This window comes from Carassius auratus, chromosome 3 (genome assembly GCF_003368295.1).
Source record: "Carassius auratus strain Wakin chromosome 3, ASM336829v1, whole genome shotgun sequence".
NCBI lineage: Eukaryota > Metazoa > Chordata > Actinopteri > Cypriniformes > Cyprinidae > Carassius > Carassius auratus.
Genome location: NC_039245.1, coordinates 7477725 through 7497388, shown reverse-complemented (window position 1 = coordinate 7497388; position 19664 = coordinate 7477725). Strand labels below are relative to the sequence as shown.

The 19664-nt window shown below is 37.4% G+C and overlaps 2 protein-coding genes across 7 annotated transcripts; one reads left to right on the top strand and one right to left on the bottom strand.

The window, feature by feature from the left end:
• Positions 1–544: 544 nt before the first annotated feature.
• On the top strand, positions 545–8523 carry LOC113045849 (synaptotagmin-2-like). Of its 2 annotated transcripts, XM_026206548.1 has the most exons (10): positions 546–904; positions 4299–4465; positions 5343–5357; positions 5521–5693; positions 5841–5930; positions 6112–6279; positions 6506–6673; positions 6771–6888; positions 7136–7269; positions 7674–8523. In XM_026206548.1, the coding sequence occupies exons 2-10, from the start codon at positions 4309–4311 to the stop codon at positions 7881–7883; spliced, it is 1233 nt and encodes a 410-aa protein (XP_026062333.1). In that variant the 5' UTR covers positions 546–904; positions 4299–4308; the 3' UTR covers positions 7884–8523. The 2 variants fall into 2 exon arrangements, with proteins under 2 accessions (XP_026062341.1, XP_026062333.1); XM_026206556.1 differs by lacking the exon at positions 5343–5357 and having other exon boundaries at positions 545–904.
• A 1669-nt stretch (positions 8524–10192) lies between these two features.
• LOC113045861 (troponin T, slow skeletal muscle-like) lies at positions 10193–19075 on the bottom strand. 5 transcript variants are annotated; one of them, XM_026206578.1, is made up of 15 exons: positions 18656–19075; positions 17664–17858; positions 16430–16462; positions 16299–16312; positions 15824–15859; positions 13306–13323; positions 12738–12759; positions 12566–12626; positions 12247–12363; positions 12058–12135; positions 11810–11923; positions 11612–11721; positions 11360–11450; positions 11117–11157; positions 10193–10447 (listed from the first exon to the last, which is right to left on the bottom strand). In XM_026206578.1, the coding sequence occupies exons 3-15, from the start codon at positions 16453–16455 to the stop codon at positions 10402–10404; spliced, it is 774 nt and encodes a 257-aa protein (XP_026062363.1). In that variant the 5' UTR covers positions 16456–16462; positions 17664–17858; positions 18656–19075; the 3' UTR covers positions 10193–10401. The 5 variants fall into 5 exon arrangements, with proteins under 5 accessions (XP_026062363.1, XP_026062371.1, XP_026062355.1 ...); XM_026206586.1 differs by lacking the exon at positions 18656–19075 and having other exon boundaries at positions 15824–15856; positions 17664–18372; XM_026206570.1 differs by lacking the exon at positions 18656–19075 and having other exon boundaries at positions 17664–18371.
• Positions 19076–19664: the final 589 nt, after the last annotated feature.

Genomic DNA, 19664 nt, shown 5'->3' with positions numbered 1-19664 from the left:
TACATTTAGTGGGCTGAAATTATTAAATCTGTATCTGAATTTTTCTGCCCGCAGAAAAAGCTGTGAATGCAGATGGTCACAACAGTGTAAATGATGAATGTACGAAACAGCGACATTAAACCCCATAAACTGAAAATAGATGACACACTTCACTCATCTCCATCCTGAAGATGTCACTGATAAAACTGCACATAAAATTTAATGTGCAAATTTTAATACAGAGAGAAAATACAAAATACTAACTTACAACCTTTTCGTAGTCTGCTAAATGGATAAATCTAAATATTGCCATGAATTTGCACGGCAATGCAGTTGTAGTATTTCATTTTACCGCACGAGGGTGCTGTTTCTTCAAGAAGGCCTATGTCTTATAAGCGCGCATTAATCATAAACCCTGAAGGACTAAGGCCAGTTGTGGTTCAACTGAATATTTATTTTTTTCAATACATTTCAAGGCCTTGTACTCATTTTATAACCAATGAACAGAGTTTACAGCCTCCTTATGCCACACTAATCATTGGTATTATTAGCAGCAGTGAACCACCGACTAATCCGATTCAGAAGGGTCACTGAACGAAAATTATACTGGAAATTAGAATCGGATAAACAGCATTGCAGGAGATTAAATGGGATACCAGCAAACTGATAAACGAGCGTAAGAGGTGGATGAAATAAGACTTTCACATGAGAAAACCAAGGGCACATAACTGCGAACAGAAGGGAGAGCACGATTAATCCAAGTGAAAGAGGGCTTGGCGCTTCAAATGCGCTTTGTGGGAGAGACAGTCACAGGGACAGATGATAAGAGTAAGAGCACTGTGTGAGAGGACTGCTGCCTAACTGTCCCAAACACAGCACAGGTTTCTGTCTGTAGAAGAGAGTTGGATCAGAAGCACATCATCAGGTAAGTTTGATTAACAGCTTCACTTATATTCATGTGAACATTATACCATCTTGGTCAAGCAGTGTCAATTGAAATGATTTTAAACAACATTTCTAGTTATTTTAGGATTATTATATAATATAGCCTGTGCCATTTTATAGCATCATATTAATTAAAGATACAACATGGAAACAGTTGTAACTAGCCTACTTGGAAATGTGTCATGATGTAGTTTGAGTGAACAGCAAAAGGAAACATGCATTTCAAATATTAAAAGAATAATTTGTTCACCACCTGTTAAATTCATGCAGATTATATAAGATACAGTCCACAGACAAACTAAATTAAAAAGACCTCTCACATTCAATGTATAAGTGAAAACTATTTAGAAATATGTAGTAGTTTTTTGTTTTCTCCATATGTTTTATTACAGCAACCTAAATCTTTTCTTTAAGACTTTTAAGATGAGTTTTGCATGACTAAATTGATGTTTAGCCTATGTGCGTAAAAGCTCTTCAGTCTTGGACAACTGTGATAGAACTAAGAATATTTTTTATTAATTTGTGATTTTTGGACTGGATGAGATTTAGTTAATCCAAAAATACAGCAGTTCTGGCCGCTGATGGACAAAGTAGAGATGAAGGAAAGAAAAACAAGGCCGTATGATGCCTGTGATGTCCTGTGACGCACTGAGCGACAGGCCTTCTTTAGCCAGATTAGTGCAGTCGTGTCAGCAAATGACACAAATAATTCTTCCTGAACTCTCAGATTATGCACTTACAAGATAGCTGCTTTTTATGGAAAAGATGAGAAAAGAGAAGAAATCACTTAATTGTTTCAACTCTCTGTTGCACACATTTTAATTAAATGTAAAAAACAATTAATTACCCTTCCTCATTCAAAAACTAATGTACAATTTTTTTTTTTTTTATGTTGGAGGCTTTGTATAGGAACTACTGTCTATATATTTTGCAGATGTCAAAATACTTATGGAAAACAGCTAGGCTTACAGCTAAATTTAAATAAATAAATAAGCATAAAAATCTAAAAAAAAGTTAGCTTAAATTTAAATAAAAATAAAATAAATATATTCTATTTAATTTTGTATTTACAATATTCTCCAGAGTGGTTGATGCACAGGTGTGCTTTATTAATTCAGATGATGCTTCTAAACAACAAACACATTTAAACAATCCTATATATGGGTGAAAAACCTATCAAGAATGAGAGAAAAATATATAGGGAAATTATATTAAAGTGACCACCAGGATGTAAAAAATAATCTTAAAATATAATCTTAAGTCATTCTCAAATACTTTTTTAATCATTTTATTGGGCAGGTATATATACACACTCACCGGCCACTTTATTAAGTACACCTGTTCAATTGCTTGGTAACACAAATAGCTAATCAGCCAATCACATGACAGCCACAATTCATTTAATTTCATCTAGACGTGGTGAAGACATCTTGCTGAAGTTCAAACTGAGTATCAGGATGGGGAAGAAAGGGGATTTAAGTGACTTTGAACGTGGAGTGGTTGTTGGTGCCAGATGGGCTGGTCTGAGTATTTCACAAACTGCTGATCTACTGGGATTTTCACACACAACCATCTCTAGGGTTTACAGAGAGAAAATGGTTAGAAAAAGAGAAAATATCCAGTAAACGGCAGTTGTGTGGACGAAAATGCCTGGTTGATGTCAGAGGTCAGAGGAGAATGGGCAGACTGGTTAGAGATGATAGAAAGGCAATAGTAACTCAAATAAATCACTCGTTACAACCAAGGCATGCAGAATACCATCTCTGAACACACAACATGTAAAATCCTGAAGCAGATGAGCTACAGCAGCAGAAGACCACACCGGGTGCTGCTCCTGTCAGCTAAGAACAGGAAACGGAGGCTACAATTCACACAGGCTCACCAAAACTGGACATTAGAAAACTGGAAAAACATTGCCTAATTTCTGCTGTGACATTCAGATGGTAGAGTCAGAATTGGGTGTAAAGAACATGAAAGCATGGATCCATCCTTCCTTGTCTCAATAGTTCATGCTGCTGCTGGTGGTGATGGTGTGGGCGACGTTTTCTTGAAACACTTTGGGCTGCTTGGTACCAATTGGTCATCGTTTAAACGCCACGGCCTACCTGAGCATTGTTTCTGAACATGTCCATCCCTTTATAACAACCATGTATCCATCTTCTGATGGCTACTTCCAGCAGGATGATGCACCATGTCACAAAGCTCAAATCATCTCAGACTGGTTTCTTGAACATGACAATGAATTAACTTTACTCAAATGGCCTCCACAGTCTCCAGATCTCAATTCAATAGAGCAGTATTGGGATGTGGTGGAATGGGAGATCATGGATGTGCAGCCAACAAATCTGCAGCAACTGTGTGATGCTATCATGCCAATAAGGACCAAAATCTCTGAAAAATGTTTCCAACAACTTGTTGAATCTATGCCACAAAGAATTATGGCAGTTCTGAAGGCAATAGGTGGTCCAATCTGGTACAAGGTGTATATAATAAAGTGGTGTGTGTGTGTGTGTGTATGTATATATACACAAATTGAAGAAAATGGATCAGTAATAAGTTAATCATGATTACCCAACAAGGCCAACAGAATGAAGAATTAAAATTTTTAACTCTGACTAATAAAAAAATGTTTATGTTCATCGTCTTTCATCATTGTGGTCAGTTTATGTGGCTGACAGGTAAACAAGGTACAGGAAGAGAATCATCGTAAAGTCCTGCCCTCATAAATCTAACTGTGACTTTGCTGCTCAACATGTTCTTCTATACGATGAAGAGCAGTGGCTTCCTGGAGTCTTTAGTCTTACACAGTGGTCTGGTGACAGGATGCCGTTGGTTGTGTAGGCTCAAGTGTGTAAGTGGAGTGTGAGGGCCCTCTTTCTAATTAACTTAAACCTAAGGATTTTTGGATTAGCTTTGGCAACTAATTCATTATACATCGGCCGAGAGTGACAGGAGGTCAGTTTAACAGAGGCAGCTGGAAACAACCATTGTGTGTAAATGTGTATGACATACATCAGAGTTTTTGAGCACATAGTGTTTGAACAAATGGGCCTTACATGTACATGGTTGTGTTTTGATATGTTACAATTCCAGGATTAATAACGGACATGCTGAGCTCTAGCATCAGAGCTTACGCCATCAAAAGTCATGCCAGACACAAACAGGACAGAGGTCGGGAGGGAAAGAGAGAGGTAGTGTCAGCTCTACAGAAGCAGGGGTGGTGGATGGGATACACATTATAGTATATATATATATATATAGTCACATTAAATGAGTTCTTCAGAGGATGTGAGACTGATCTACACAATGTATGTGATTTGGGGCATTTATGTAGGTTATGTCAGGTCAGTAACAGTCTTGTTTTTTGTCTCTAGCTGATCAGTCATGCGTTTGGCCAGCATGCAGCATCGTGTGCCGAGGGCAGCAGAATCAGAGGAGGAGACCAAACCTTCTCCTCCCCCTCTGCCCCCTCCCTCTCACCACTCACACAACTTCATAAATATGAAGAACAAGTTTTTCAATGAGCTTGGCCATCTACCTAGTAAGTAGTATTTGTATGTCAATACACCACACATGACTATTCCAGAAGGCCACCATCGTTGTAAGACATGAATATTCAGTTCAGTGTAGGTTCTGGCATTGGTGATGATGTCAGGATAACATCTAATGCCAATGTCAGTGTGATGCAGAATACTTAGATTGATATTTTGATGCATTAGTTGTGAAGTATGGCACCCAAACCCAACATTTGTTAAATGCGATCATTTTAAAGGTATAGTTCACCCAAAAATCTAAATTCTGTAACCATCTGCTCACTCTCATGTTATTACAAACCCTTATGACTTCCTTTCTTCTGTTGAGAGGATATCATTTTTTCTTATTTTGAAGAATGTGAGTAACCAAACACTTGGTGGTCCACTTTGACTCCCATAGTATGAACAAAAAAAAAACATTTGGCAGTTACCAACATTCTTCAAAATATCTTCTATTGTGTTTAACAGAAGAAAGAAATCCAAAACACATGTTTGTAACGACATGAGAGTGAGTAAATGATGCAGAAATTTAGTGTTTGGGTGAACTGTCCTTTTAACAAATTAAAGGAACACTATCCCCTAATGTCATAAGACATTTATATTTTATTAGTTTAGTCATGGTATTAAGTAAAAAAAAAAAAAGAATTGCCTCTCAGATGTTAGCTTTTCATGTCAACCTGATTTTCATCTGGTGCCAGCTGGGATCATTCATATTTCATCATATTATTATTACATAATTTCCATTTCCATTACACACATTCCCATCAAACCGTGTATATTTGTATTTGTATATACATATATAAGAGAGCGTGGTTGATCAATTAATTCCTCCATTTTTTCCAATTCCATTTGCATCCTTCATGATTTAATATATTCCATCAACAGACCACAAGATCAGAAGTAAGTTTCCTGAAGTCTTTTACTGTCAGTCCTCCATCCACCTATCCATCTACTTATTAGTTTAGCAGAAAATGTGTAATTGGTTGAAGTTATGTTTTTTTTTACTAACAGAGATGAAATGAGGATCATCGTTTTTCTCTTTCTTTCTTTCTCTGCTGCACAGTGCCTATGTGGGCTATTGGTGCCATAGTTGTGGTCGTGCTTGCCCTGGTTGCCTGCTTTGCTTTCTGTGTCTATAAGAAGTGCTTGGGAGGGAAGAAAAAAACTAAAAAAGTCAGAGAGAGGAAGGGAGGACGAAGAAGGATGAAAAAGGAAGGAGAGGAAGAAACAGGCGAGGTAGGAGAGCCTGAACATTTAAAGCATGTTAAGGCCATAGTGTTCAGAAAGAATAAAGCTCTTTTAGACATACGGTCTAGATCTGTCAGATAATTGATATTTTAATCTAAATGTTAAGTGTTTTAAATGTACACTGCCCATATTTAGGAACAACCGAAAGAAGGAGAGGGCGAGGGAGAGAAAGAACATTATGGCAAGTTGGAGTACACTCTGGACTATAACTTCACTGACAATCAGGTTGGTCCAAAGTCGATGTTCTTAAAATGCTTTGTGATTGTGAGTTAATTATTATTTTTTTTTACACAAATTGACAATCTAAAAATAAAAATCATAATGCTATAAATTCTATTGTAAAAAATGTGACTCGCTACTTGATCTTGAAAACCTGACCCACAACCTTTTCTTCAACAACCTTCAGCTCATTGTGGGTATCTTGCAAGCCCAAGACCTCGCTGCCATGGATATGGGTGGAACATCTGACCCGTATGTCAAAGTTTATATGCTACCAGACAAGAAGAAAAAGTTTGAAACCAAGGTCCAGCGCAAGAATCTGTGTCCTGTTTTCAATGAGACATTCATGTTTAAGGTATAGCAGTTATGTTCTTATAAACGTGCTTTTTTTCTTCTTTTTTTGATTAGCTTAAAGACAATTTGTCATGACTTTATCTTAATTGTACAGGAGAATAAGTGCAACATAGCTTTTTGTTTTTCAAAAAAAAAAAAAGACAATGCATTTTCTTTGCATAAATGGCTTTAGGCCAGTGTTCATACAAGCGTTCATGCAACATGATTTTTTTCTTTCTGTTTTGTAGATCCCCTTTAATGATCTAGCAGGACAGACTCTGGTCCTGCAGGTGTTTGACTTTGACCGCTTTGGGAAACATGATGTAATTGGAGAGATCAAAATCCCTATGAACAGCATTGACCTGGCCCAGCCCATACACGAATGGAAAGACCTGGTCGGAGGACTGAAAGAGGAAGTAAGGCTTTCCTTGGCTGTTTACGTTTTTTTCATTGGCTGCCATAGTCTGTTGTTGATGCTTTTAAATGAATCACTCTCCTCTTCTTCTCCAACAGCAAGAGAAGCTGGGAGATGTCTGTATCTCCCTGCGCTATGTGCCCACATCTGGTAAGCTGACTGTCTGTATCATGGAGGCCAAGAACCTGAAGAAGATGGACGTGGGTGGTTTATCAGGTTAGTGTGGTAGCGCTATTATGTTAAAGTTATATTGCCTTTCTGTGATGTTCTTTATATTAAAATGAAATGAATCTCTACACATCAAATGTGACTTTATTTTTAAAGTAATAAAATTTTCATCCTTAGAAATATCCTGGCTTTTCTGTGGAAATGTGATGCTAACGTGCTAAGCTGCATTTCTTGGATTTATCCATATAACAATGCCTCTCTCTTACATTTTTTCTTAACTTTTTTTTTGTCTTAGATCCTTTTGTGAAAGTGGTTTTGCAACACAATGGAAAGCGTATCAAGAAGAAGAAGACGACAGTTAAGCAGAACACACTGAACCCCTACTTTAATGAAAGCTTCAGCTTTGAAATCCCATTCGCTCAGATTCAGGTAAATATTTTTGAAACACATTTCTTGACACACTTGACTACTTGCAAATCTAATACATTTACAGATTTATATCTTTGATCTTTTAAAATGTGACCTTTTCATTGTATAGTGTGTTTAAAGTGATGATGTTACTACACTGTATACATTTTTTTTTTAAACCTCTTTCGAAGTAAAGAAAAAAACTGATTGTTGCAGTATATTTTAGTCTTGCTACTTCAGAATTTGACATTTAATTCAGTGTTACTTGCTTGTGTTTTTTATCTGACTGTTTTAAAGTATATTTATTACAGTAAAATCGTTTCAGTACTAAACTCATCTGTTTATAATTGCAAAGTTTGATGAGAAACAACAGAGTGGATTAAATGCGTACTGACCTATTTTTCTGTTCCTCTGACTTCCTGTAGAAGATCCAGGTGTTGATCACGGTCTATGACTATGATAAACTGGGAAGCAATGATCCGATTGGGAAGTGCTGGATTGGGTTTGGCGCTAGTGGGGTGGGTCTGCGCCACTGGTCAGACATGCTGGCCAATCCCAGACGACCTGTGGCCCAGTGGCACACCCTTCAGCCTGAAGAGGAAATAGATGCTGCCCTTAAAGCACCTATCCGCTAAATATCTCATCCACCCTCAACATAATGTTTTCAGCACACATCAGGCAAAATCATTTACATTTAATCCGTCCTTTCACTGAGGAGTTTCTGTCTGTTACGTTATTAACATCATTATTACCTGTACCCTTCTTTACTGTGAACCAAAGGAGGAGTAACTTTTATAAATGTTATGTATATTATGTTCATCTGGATTATGTTTCTTATTTAAATGTGTCTGTATGTGGATGATAACTGTGTGTGTGTGTTTGTTTGTGTGTTTGAAGTGTTGTGTGTATGTATCTGTCCATAACCCTGAGAGCACACGTACAGCATGGAAATATCTATTTGACATCTGTATTTACATCATGAGTGTTTGCTCATCTGCAGTAAGTCTATGGGACGTTTCCTGTCAGATGTCAAATAGACGTATAGAAAAATTCTTTAAGATGTTTAGGATTAGGATGCATGTCAAAATAGTATCTTAAAGACGTCTATCAGATGTTTGTACACGGCAGATGCTTTCCAGATGAAGGGATCTTGAACAGACATCTTGCAGACGTACGTGTGCTATCTGGGAACTCTTTGGGAACTCCTAATTTGCCTCGTCTATTATTTTTCTTGTAAACCAAGATGACTATAAACTCAAGAACTGGATACATCATCACTTATTTTAAGACGTGTCTTCATTTCATGTACAAATAAACACACTATAGTTATTTACTAAACTAGTTATTAACTGTTGGTAAATATTTCCTCATCATATAAAATGATTTATTAATTTGGCAGCCATTATTATATGTAAACATGTCTACAAAAAGCAGTTGTCTGGTTGGGTTCAGCAGTATTTGGAGTTGTCCAGCTGTAGGTGGGAGCTTGGATTAATCTTGTGGCGCAGTGCTGGACTAAGCCATACATGTGAGCAGGGATTTACAGCCAGTGAAGGGCGGGAGTGCGGAGAGGATGAAGGAGACAAGGACACAGACAAAGTCATACTGAGTGATTGGGGACAGACAGAGAGACAGCATTTTAAATAAAAAGTTGGGTAACTGGTTAAAAATATGAATTGGTTAAAGACAACAAAACATACAGATTAACAAAAAACCAAGATGCAAATCAGTGCATTGCAAAGCTAGCCAAAATGATAGCAGCTGACCGTGATTGAGAGAGTTTAAATGCACCCAATGTGTAAGTATACTGTAGTAGTTTGGTCATAGATTACTATTCTTACATTAATAATATTCTGCAAAACCACATTAGCATGACATCAAAGCGAGTTTGCGACTGTCATGCTACAACACTGCTGTTTTAAGTCTAGCTAGCACTAAGTATAAGAATTACTTTTAAATTGGTTTCTCAAAGGCTCTTCGTGTAGCTTTGTATATACATCAGCATGCTTGTTCACACAGCAAGAACGGTGTAGATATTAACTTACCAGTAGGAGGCGTTGTATTTACATGAAGTTTTGCTAGTCTGCTAATTTGTTATGGACAAGCGCTCAAGCCACCAGATGGTGATTGAAGATCAACAATAGGTTAAAAATGTCAGAAATTCTAATACATATACATATGTGCAGTACATTTCATATTTTAAAATGCCTGCATTTAATTACATTGTATTTCTGTAGGATATAGCTATAATTTCACAGGTGACTGTTTCCCTGACCCCCCACCACAAAACCTTTCACTGACCAACCTTTACCTTCAACCACCTCAGCATAGCACCAGAAGTGTTTTACTGTGAAGTAGCACCAATTTAATTACATTTAATCACAGCCTACCCTTCTGTTAAGACGTCATGTAGTGTTAATGTGGGCCTGTCAATTGCCTTCAGCAATATAATTATAGCACACACCTTTTGACAATTACACTTGTAATTTTCACACAAATATCTGCTAATTTGAAAATGTTAACACTCATTACTGAATCCTCCCTAAACCGGTTCTTTACTGTTGTGTTACTGTACAAGAGGCTTCATGTCTGATGTACAGAACAGTTTCAACTTTTGGGTTCCTTGATAACATCCCATTTTACTTTAGCAAACATAATGAAAACTGACCAAAAGGCATGCAGGAAAGCACACTGAAGGAAATGATTTAAGCATTTAATAGCGAGGCATGTGACCTGGAGACCACAATTTTTGTGCAGCATCATGAAAACAGGATTCTCAAGCCATGTTTTAAACACCATGAATGAAGACAGACATCTTTAAATGATGTCAAAGGTCTCACTCTCTCATTTTCATTTCCTCAACACACTTTCTCTTCCCTTTGCGAGTGAATTAGTTTTGGTTGCGTTTCCAGTCTGCTTTGCAAAGAATAAATGATGATTCAGATGCATTTTTCATTTACATTTATTAATTTAGCAGATGCTTTTATCCAAAGTTCCTTGCGAATGAAAATAATACATAAGTGATTCATCTAATGCAAGCACATCAGATTTGAGAGGACTGTTCAGAACTGTTATTCTCTTGCAACGGCTGTGAAATTGTCAGAAGAGTCAAAAGCAAAATCCATGGTGGCTTTTCATTATTTTTCCAATTTCTTATTTCCAGCGACCTCCGACCTTTCCTTTACCATGTCCTTTTTTGCTGTGATAAAGAGAGAGTTGAAAAATGAGCATATCTGAGACAGATATTTCAAATATATTTTCATTGAAGAAAAATGCTTAAGTAAGGGTTGGTTCACCCAAAATTCTGTCATCATTAACTCTGTCATGTTGTTCCAAACCTACATGACTTTCTTTCTTCTGTGAAACACAAAAGAAGATATGTTGGGTGGACTAGCCCTTTAACTTAGAAACACATTACTCAGCTAGTTTTTTTGCACGGATTAAAATCAGTCTCAGTCAGATTTAACAGCTTCCAGAGCCGGCGCCAGAGCACTTATATCGGGAAGGGGGCATTTAGATTTAATTTATAATTCATGTTCAACTAGTTCATTACTTTAGTTTCTGATAACAGCCATAAAAGCCTGCAATACTCTCATTGTCATTTTATTTTTGCTTTCACTTTCGCTTTTAAAATCGATCACATAAAGCATTGAGTGGTAAAGAGGGGAAGGAGGCATAGTAACTGGTCTGGACGAGGCAAGGGCTCTGAACGCCCCACCTTGGCGCTGGCCCAATATTCCCTGTGTTTCTCTATAACCATTTACAAAGTTGCCAAGTGAACGATACCTAGGGTTATAAAATCCATTCAGATTTTAAAAGTCACGTAGTGTGTTTCAAACAATCTGCTTATTAACTAGATGGGACTTACAACTTTTGAGCATGGGAAATCCTGTTCAACAGAACAACGATCTGTTGAGAAAAGTGCAAAGTTCAGATAAGTAGATAGTATCCCTTGTACTTTCACTGGCTTTCAATTTCTATCTTTTCATCTGGTTTCCTCTAATTCAACCGAACAAGGATTCGTTTTTGCCAAAACAAAGAGAATGAATACAATGTAATACCAAATACACCTAGATTTCTTAACCCTCAGTTCTTTATCAAATCACCACACCTCATATTTCTGTCTCTTCATTTGGTCCAGGAGGTCAAACTTCTCGGACTCCAGCTGGTGAATCCAGTTCCACATCTCCTGAGCTCGTTGCCTGTTTTGTGGAAGTAGGGAACAGATAGGATGCAAAACTGTCAGGTTTAAATAAAAACATGATAGTCTGAAAAGGAAAACACGTTTAGATGTAAACTTACAGATCCTTGCACATCTTGCGTAAAGGTACGACTGTATGTAGATGTGTGTGTGGGCGATTACCTCAACCCATCCTCTCGCAGATTTTCGATGCCGAGAGGAGAGCGCCTCTCTGAAAGAGTCTTTCTCTTGACCTCTCGTCCAGTAAGACGCTTCCCACGTTTCTGCTCTGCCTACAACACAAGCACAAAAATACATATGTACAAACTAATATGTATTCATTTACATGAGGTAAGGCATGTGTACACAACAGTAACTTACCTTGGCTAAGAAGCCACCAAAGTTTGCCCCCATATTGGACAAAACCTTCTTCTTCTTGGCCTCGTCTTCTGCTCTCTTCTTAGCCTCCTCATCCTCTTTCCTCTGACGCTCTTCCTGACAAGAGAGCATAGATAATACATTTCACATTGATTTTTTATCTTACAAGTTTTCTTAATTATATTCCACAAACAACTTAGAGAGCATTTGAGTATTTTGTTGGCTAAGTTTTCGTTTCATTTCTGATTTACCGCGATCCTCGTCTGTCGGTCTCTTTCTTTCTCTGCTCTAACACGCTGCTGCTCTGCTCTTTCTGCTCGCCGACGCTCCTAATGGACCGGATTGACCAAAATTAATGCAAAGTAAACAGAACAGTGAGTACATAAGTTTTTTGTGTTAAAAAAGAGAGAGAAAATGAAATGATAAAGTCTGGAAGTTACAATTCTATCCTTGAGACCGATCAGTTCTTCCTCCTCTTTCTTCCTCTGCTCAAAGTGGACATCGATTAAAGTCTGTAACTCCAGAAAGTCCTTCTCCATCCTTTTTCGGTGAATATCCTGAGAGAGAAAATGATATAGCTTGATATAAATGGTAAATCGTAATTTTCACGACGTCCAAAAAGCTTCCAACACACAATGATGTGTTTTCATGTCTGTATTGAGCAGACCTTATAACCATTAACTGTGCAGGGTGGGAGAAATGAACCCTGTATATTCTCAGTTTGCAGTTAATTTTTTAGTCAACTGGATTGTTACTTACATCGAAATCAACCCGCTCACCCTCTGGAATCTTTGGAGGGGCAAGTTGTGGAACCATGGGCCTGTGTGAGAGAGGGCAATCAGCTAGAGATTTAGGGGAGTAAGTGCATGAAGACATTCGGAAAATGCAGAGTGTGCTGATGGTTTGATGAAAAGAGTGTCTGAACACTTACTTAGGCCGAGGTCTTTCCTCCTCTGAGAAGTGTCAAATAAAAGGGTAAGAAAAAAAACAAAAACAAGGAAGTTGCTGTCAAATATAATCAAAAAGCCCTTCCTATTTGCACACAACTGTGCAATAATCCACTAGTCTTGCACAGTAATAATAAATTACACTGGTTGTGTGAACTGTGTTTTTTTGCACCTCCTATTGACATTTTCACATTTTAAAAATATCTGGAAATTCTTTCAAATAAAGCTGTTCTATCAGAAACACTCTAGAGGACACAGCTGTCACAGGATTCTTTCATGACCTCTTCAGTTCACAGGGCACTGTTATTCAAGGCAGTGATTTATTACAGTATACATAACATTCTGTGTTTGGGGGGAAACGTCAGTGTTGGGTGACCCACAAAACCTTTCAAAGTTGAATGTAATCAGATTTTTAGAGCCTGAGGTAGATTTGTCATGTATAGTTTTCATATTATGAATCATAAACCTGTCCTTATACTGTTTTATTTGTTTTTACAAAAACTGTGTGCACGGACTAAAATAAAGGAAATATTTTTAACTAAAATTCCTCACCTTCTTCCTGAGTCTCTTCTGATGAATTTAACGGAGGAAAAAAAAAATACAGGAACACAGGGAACAATGGGTGATGTTGGAATAATATTGAGATAAAACTAGTCATTAAGCAGACATTTGACAAATAGGGAAGAGGATTAGATTAAACGTGAAAAAAAAATGTGCAGACTGTTCCTATTGTGTAACTGGACTCTCTGCTCTTACAGCTCTCTTTTAAAAAGTGTTTATTTAATGTGTCACACAGTGTGCAGCCGAACATTTACGAAAACACATTATATTCACAAACACACACGTGTCTAAAATGAAGAGTTTAAAATTACTGACTACACGATATATTAAATATTACTCAGCTCTTACACAAAATAGTAAAACTGTATGTTGAATTACACATCAGTCTTTTCCTTAAGGTTTACATTCTACATGCCATTACAGTATATTGGTGCATCTCTTTTATCAACAAAGTACCTTAATATTCTCTATACTCCCGCTGTTCTATAATATCAGATACAGTAAACATGAAATTGAAACTTGAAAACAAATCAAATATATCAAAAACTTTAACAGATACAGACAATCTTGGCATTCAGTCCTCAGTAATCCTTATGTCCTTCTATGTCTTTCTCTTTCGTCTTTCTCTTTTTTTAACTGGATAAAAAACTACTTGTTTTGAATGACTGCAGGTTTTGACTTGGGAAGTAAACTTATATATATATATATATATATATATATATAGGTATATCAGAAGGTTCACATACAGTGGTGTTTGAAAGTTTGTGGACTTATTGGAATTTTTTATATCATGCATAAATGTAACCCCCTCCAAAAAAATAAAATAAATCACCAGATATTCATGCAAGTCCTGAAAGTTGGCAAGAGAATCCACTCAAATAAAAGAAATGAAAATATATACTTTATAATTTATGTAATATTAAATATCTGGCAGTGGCAAAAATCTGAATCTCTAGGATAAGCAGTTACTTTGGAAGTGAAATTAGAGTGTTTTCAGTCAGTGGGATGACTATCAGGAGTCATTGCCTGCTCCTGTTTAATTTAGAGGGATTTATCGAAATCTGATTAAGTTTTTAGAAGTGAAGCACAGGACAAACAAAGGAGGTCTCTGAAAGCCCCAGATAAAGCTGTTGCTCACCAGGGTTCAAAAAGTTATTTCTCACATTTTGTCAAAGCTTTGAAGAGATAAAGCCTCAGAGTCATTATGGCACGTGCCTAAATTTATAGCAGCGCTGTACGAAAAAGGTTTCGTCTATTGACATGAAATAAATAAATTTTTGTCAGCACAGTCTGAAGATGATTTGACTCAATTTAGGTAAAGATTGGACCTAGGCTTGAGGAGGAGTTCAAACAGTAGGTTTACAGCATAAATCAAACTGGCCGACAGTTCGATTTATTACAAGAAACAAACGGCTAATGCAATCAAAAGTTATTAGCGTTTTTGTAAATTTCATAATAATAAATCACTGGTTTATTACTCTTGACCAATTGGTGACACTGTTAGCAAATTGATGTGGCGTGATCAGTGTGAGGTGACAATGGCACATACAACGTTTGCTGCAAACACGTCAAAGATTTGCATTTTGGCATCTTAACCAGCAAATTTGTTGATGCTCTAAACGAAAACCATTTTGTATATCGACACAAAATCCATAAGTATTTGCCAGCTTGGTCTGAAGATGATCCGGGTCAAATTTGGTTACAATTGGACTAATGGTCTAAGAAGTTTGAAAAAGTAGGTTTTCAACATGCATTAAAATGTTGGATGGGAAGTTCAGCCAATTATGGCAGAATAGTTATTGATGTTCTCAGCATGATGCAAGAAATCTATCAACATCAGTCTCATTACAATACTATAATGTATGCAGAAGAACATTTTTATGAATTGATTTATAACTTTCGACCACAAGATCTTGGCCCAGACTTTTTGAGTGCCATCAGGGCATGGTGCCAAAGATGCATACCGATTTTCGTAATAACAAAGTCTGAGTGTACTTAAAATATTGAAGTTTTGACAAAATTCAAAATGGCCAATGCCCAAAATGGCTGACATTTGGTATGGTTCGACTCAGCATGATGCACCGAATCTTAAGAGACCAGTGTTTTGTGATTTTTGGCCAAACCATTCAGAAGTTATAAGCAAAAATATAAATTTTTCATATCTTCTGACCACTACGGGGCACTGAGCCAAAACACGGCAGGTCGTCTCAGGTCGTGTTTATTATAACACTCAGCAAGTTTGGTATCAATAAGCCAAACCGTTATGGAGATACAGCCTAACAATCCAATTTTTATGTGCTTTTCGCAGAATTCCTTTGTGCGTTATTTGTAAATGGTGGACTGTGCTGAATTTTACAGCTACCCGCTCACATTCACTTTTTTAGCTGGTGCTGCTTTCGATCATACTGCATTACTCTCATGTATTTTAGTAGTCATTTTGTATGGCCTTTTTTTTCTCATCAACTTCAAACAGACATTGTTTTGAACTCTTGATGAGATATTATTTTACCTGCTCCTGCATCCTCTGCAGCCTCCTCCTCCTCTGCTTCTCACACAAGCCACATGGTTATGAAGGAAAGGAAAACATAAGTGAATATCAGTTATGTGCCCAAGAGAGCATGTAAGGACAATCAGAAGAGTATATGAGTGTGTGTATAAATAAGTGTGTGCATAGGATTATGTAAGTGTACACCATTTGTTAAGGATGTATGCCAACAGCAACATGTGATCAGTTTGTAAGAATAACCCTTCCAGGAAAAGGCATTGTGCCAAGCCTAAGCACCCAGTGAGACTCATGCATGTCTCTATGAAAGCAGCTGAAGCTCAGGAGGATCTCTAGAGGAATCTATAACTGGCCTCTGGGTACACATTATGCCAAGGATTTACTTATAATCACTAAAGCTAAAGTTTCAGAGGGCAAGATAATAAAGAAGAAAATACAGGGTATAATATACAGTCAAAAAATAAAGAACAATTCTACTCACCCTCAGCTTGTTCCCTAACAAGCCATTTAAAAAAGAAAGGAAAATAAATGAGTAAAAATACCAGTAAATGCGATGCTTTAACAGTCCAATAATCAGTTAAAATAGAAAAATAAAAGGAAAACATTACTCACTCATATTCCTCCTCTACATCAGACATGGTGAAACTGGATGAGAGAAGGAGGAAAAGAAAGCGAGAGTGAGGCATACAGTACAAGGAAAAATAGCAGATCCATATTGCTTAACATTTCGTAATAGCTTTAGAAAGAGGATGAGAGAGCAGGAGAGAGTGACAAAACCAAAGGAGCATCAGATCTAAATTGTTCCATTGTCCCAAAGTGCTGACATCTTATTGAATGCTTCACATGAAGACTGATGGGGTGAGAACAGCTGGGAATGTACAGACAAAAAGACAGGGGAGATATGATTCCTGACACTTTCTTTGTTCAGTTCTTCCTTTTCCTTCACACTTTAGTTTCGGAAATTATTATTATTTTTTTAGCTGGAATTGCAGTTAATGACTATCATACACGGTTTGATTGCAGACATTAACATTTCGCTGCCAGATTCCTCTCCCTGTGCCTCATCTTTCACACCATTGTCGTACCATAACTTCTATTTGAAAAATGTTATAGCTCCTGTATGGTGCATTCAGCATAGAGAATGTATGAGGCACGTAGCTGTAGGTGTCACCACCCCTCTTTTTACTGTCTCTGGACAAACGCTTGCAAGCACATGCAGTGCCCATCTAAAACCAGCGCACTTTCAACATTTCGCCCTGCTTTTACTTTGCTAATGAGATTATCAGCATCTAAAGAGCATGAGTATAGCAAATTTGGCACAAACTGATCAAATTACAAGAGGAAGATGCCCCTAGCTCTGGATTGAACCAAGTAGGGATAGATGCAAGAAACAACAGGATGAGAAAGTGACAGACAAAAAGGGCGTTTGAGGGACTTGTAAGTTTTGAAAGGTCATAGCAGCATTAACCAGAATTCTGACGGGTTAATTTTAGCCAGGACCCAGGGAGAGATTACATGAGTTACATCTTTATGGCTTGGAAAGTTAAATTTATTCATAGTTCCATCAAGTCCATTTGGTCAAGGACATCATCAAACACTACACAAAACAGTACAGACTATACACACTGTTCTGCTCACGGTTACTTAATTACATCTATTTTGGAGTCCTAAATGAGTACACACATCCGGTACAGGACAATCAAACACAATAAAAACATTATTATAACTGCACTCATAGAATTTCTAAAGATATACTGAAATATGCTGAAAATGTAATTACTTTTCTGCATATGGAAAGAAATGACTGAACATGCAATTGTTTTAGAAGTAACAAAAAGACTTTTACCTTTTGGTGATGGTAGGGTGGGTTCACAGCAGAAAAGGATGAAACACTGGCACACGAAGGATGATGAGGGGAGAGTCCCGCAAGTTATGAGAGCTTTGTAATGCGGGACAATGAGTCGTTTTTATATGAGGACAGGGACAGATGGAGGGTGTTAGCAGCTACGGCATAGGACCATGGATGGATTAGATATGAACTCTGGGACAGAAAGATGACCACCATGAGGGATTAGGGGAGACAGGGGGAATGACCTCACATAACAAACACAGGGTTATAAAAAGAGACAGAAAAAACAAAAGGCCAGTTGGGAACAAAAATAGCACAGGGGATTTAGACAATTCTTCCTAGAAGACATTTTCTATTTGACACAAGGTAACGGCGAAGACAACTTTGAGGTAAATGGATGGGCTCTCATTTCTTACAGGTATTGTCTAGGAATATAAAATAATGTTTTGTTTGTCCTTAAACCTTTCTTTATTAAAGAGAATTAGCCAAAATAGTAACCCCACAGATAGCGGATAGAAAGATGATTGAAGTTGCAGTAGATGGGAAAGTTGCTGATCCATGCAGTGAGGTCCAAGGCTAAATGTTCTGCTCGCACAATTGTTGCTTTGTTAGAAAATGACTTGGCCTTTATTGGGTGGATGGCAATATAACAGACTTTAGTAGATTATGAATCAGTTATTTTTGTGTAGCTAGAGTCTTACAATGGTCACTTTTTTTTTTCTTTCTGTGAACACTAAACACTACGGCTACGTAACATTTTTCTAATCAAAAATAGTTTTAATGAAGAACATTTATTTATTTATTTATTTATAACGAGTCATTTCTTCTTGAATCAATATCTGGTTCATCAGTCTGTTTAGATTGCTCACAGATTTGTATAATTATGTAGAAATTCATTTTAATGAATACCAGTTCAGTGGTTCCCCAGCTCTTTTTAAAAGTAGAGTTTCTCTAGACTGCTCTTAAAGTCATACTTCAAGAATACTAACCTGTTTTTTCCATGTGACGTCACTAGAACATGCAGAATTTGCTTTTATTCACATTGCATTTGGCTCAAAGCACTACAGAGCTTTTTATTTCTTGATTAAGAAAAACCCCAAATACACAAATGTTTCCCGTGGGTCTGCACCAAACACAAACAAAAATCAGAGCACAGAATTGATGTCAACAAACTCTCAGCATAACGGTCTTTCTCAAAAATGTCTCTCTTTGCTGTTTAAAGGACACAGTTCTATAATAATCCCCAGCAGAAGGCAGAGGGCAACAAAGAATAGAACAAATTGTATAAATGTTATACATGCATACATACATACATACACACACACACACACAGAATAAAATTATAAATGCAACACTTTTGTTTTTGCCCCCATTTTTCATGAGCTGAACTCAAAGATCTCAGACTTTTTCTATGTACACAAAAGGCCTATTTCTCTCAAATATTGTTAACAAATCTGTCTAAATCTGTGTTTGTGAGCACTTCTCCTTTGGCGAGTTAATCCATCCACCTCACAGGTGTGGCATATCAAGATGCTGATTAGACAGCATGATTATTGTACAGGTGTGCCTTAGGTCGACCATAATAAAAGGCCACTCTAAATGTGCAGTTTTACTGTATTGGGGGGTCCAGTGTGGGGGTCCAAAAACCAGTCAGTATGACCACCGTTTGCCTCACGCAGTGCAACACATCTCCTCTTCAGTGGCTGTGTGAAGTTGCTGGATATTGGCAGGAACTGGAATACGCTGACGTATACACCAATCCAGAGCATCCCAAACATGCTCAATGAGTGACATGTCCGGTGAGTATGCTGGCCATGTAAGAACTGGGACGTTTTCAGCTTCCAGGAATTGTGTACAGATTCTTGCAAGATGGGGCAGTGCATTATCATGCATGAGGTGATTGTCGTGGATGAATGGCTCAACAATGGGCCTCAGGATCTTGTCACAGTATCTCTTTGCATTCAAAATGCAATCAATAAAATGCACCTGTGTTTGTTG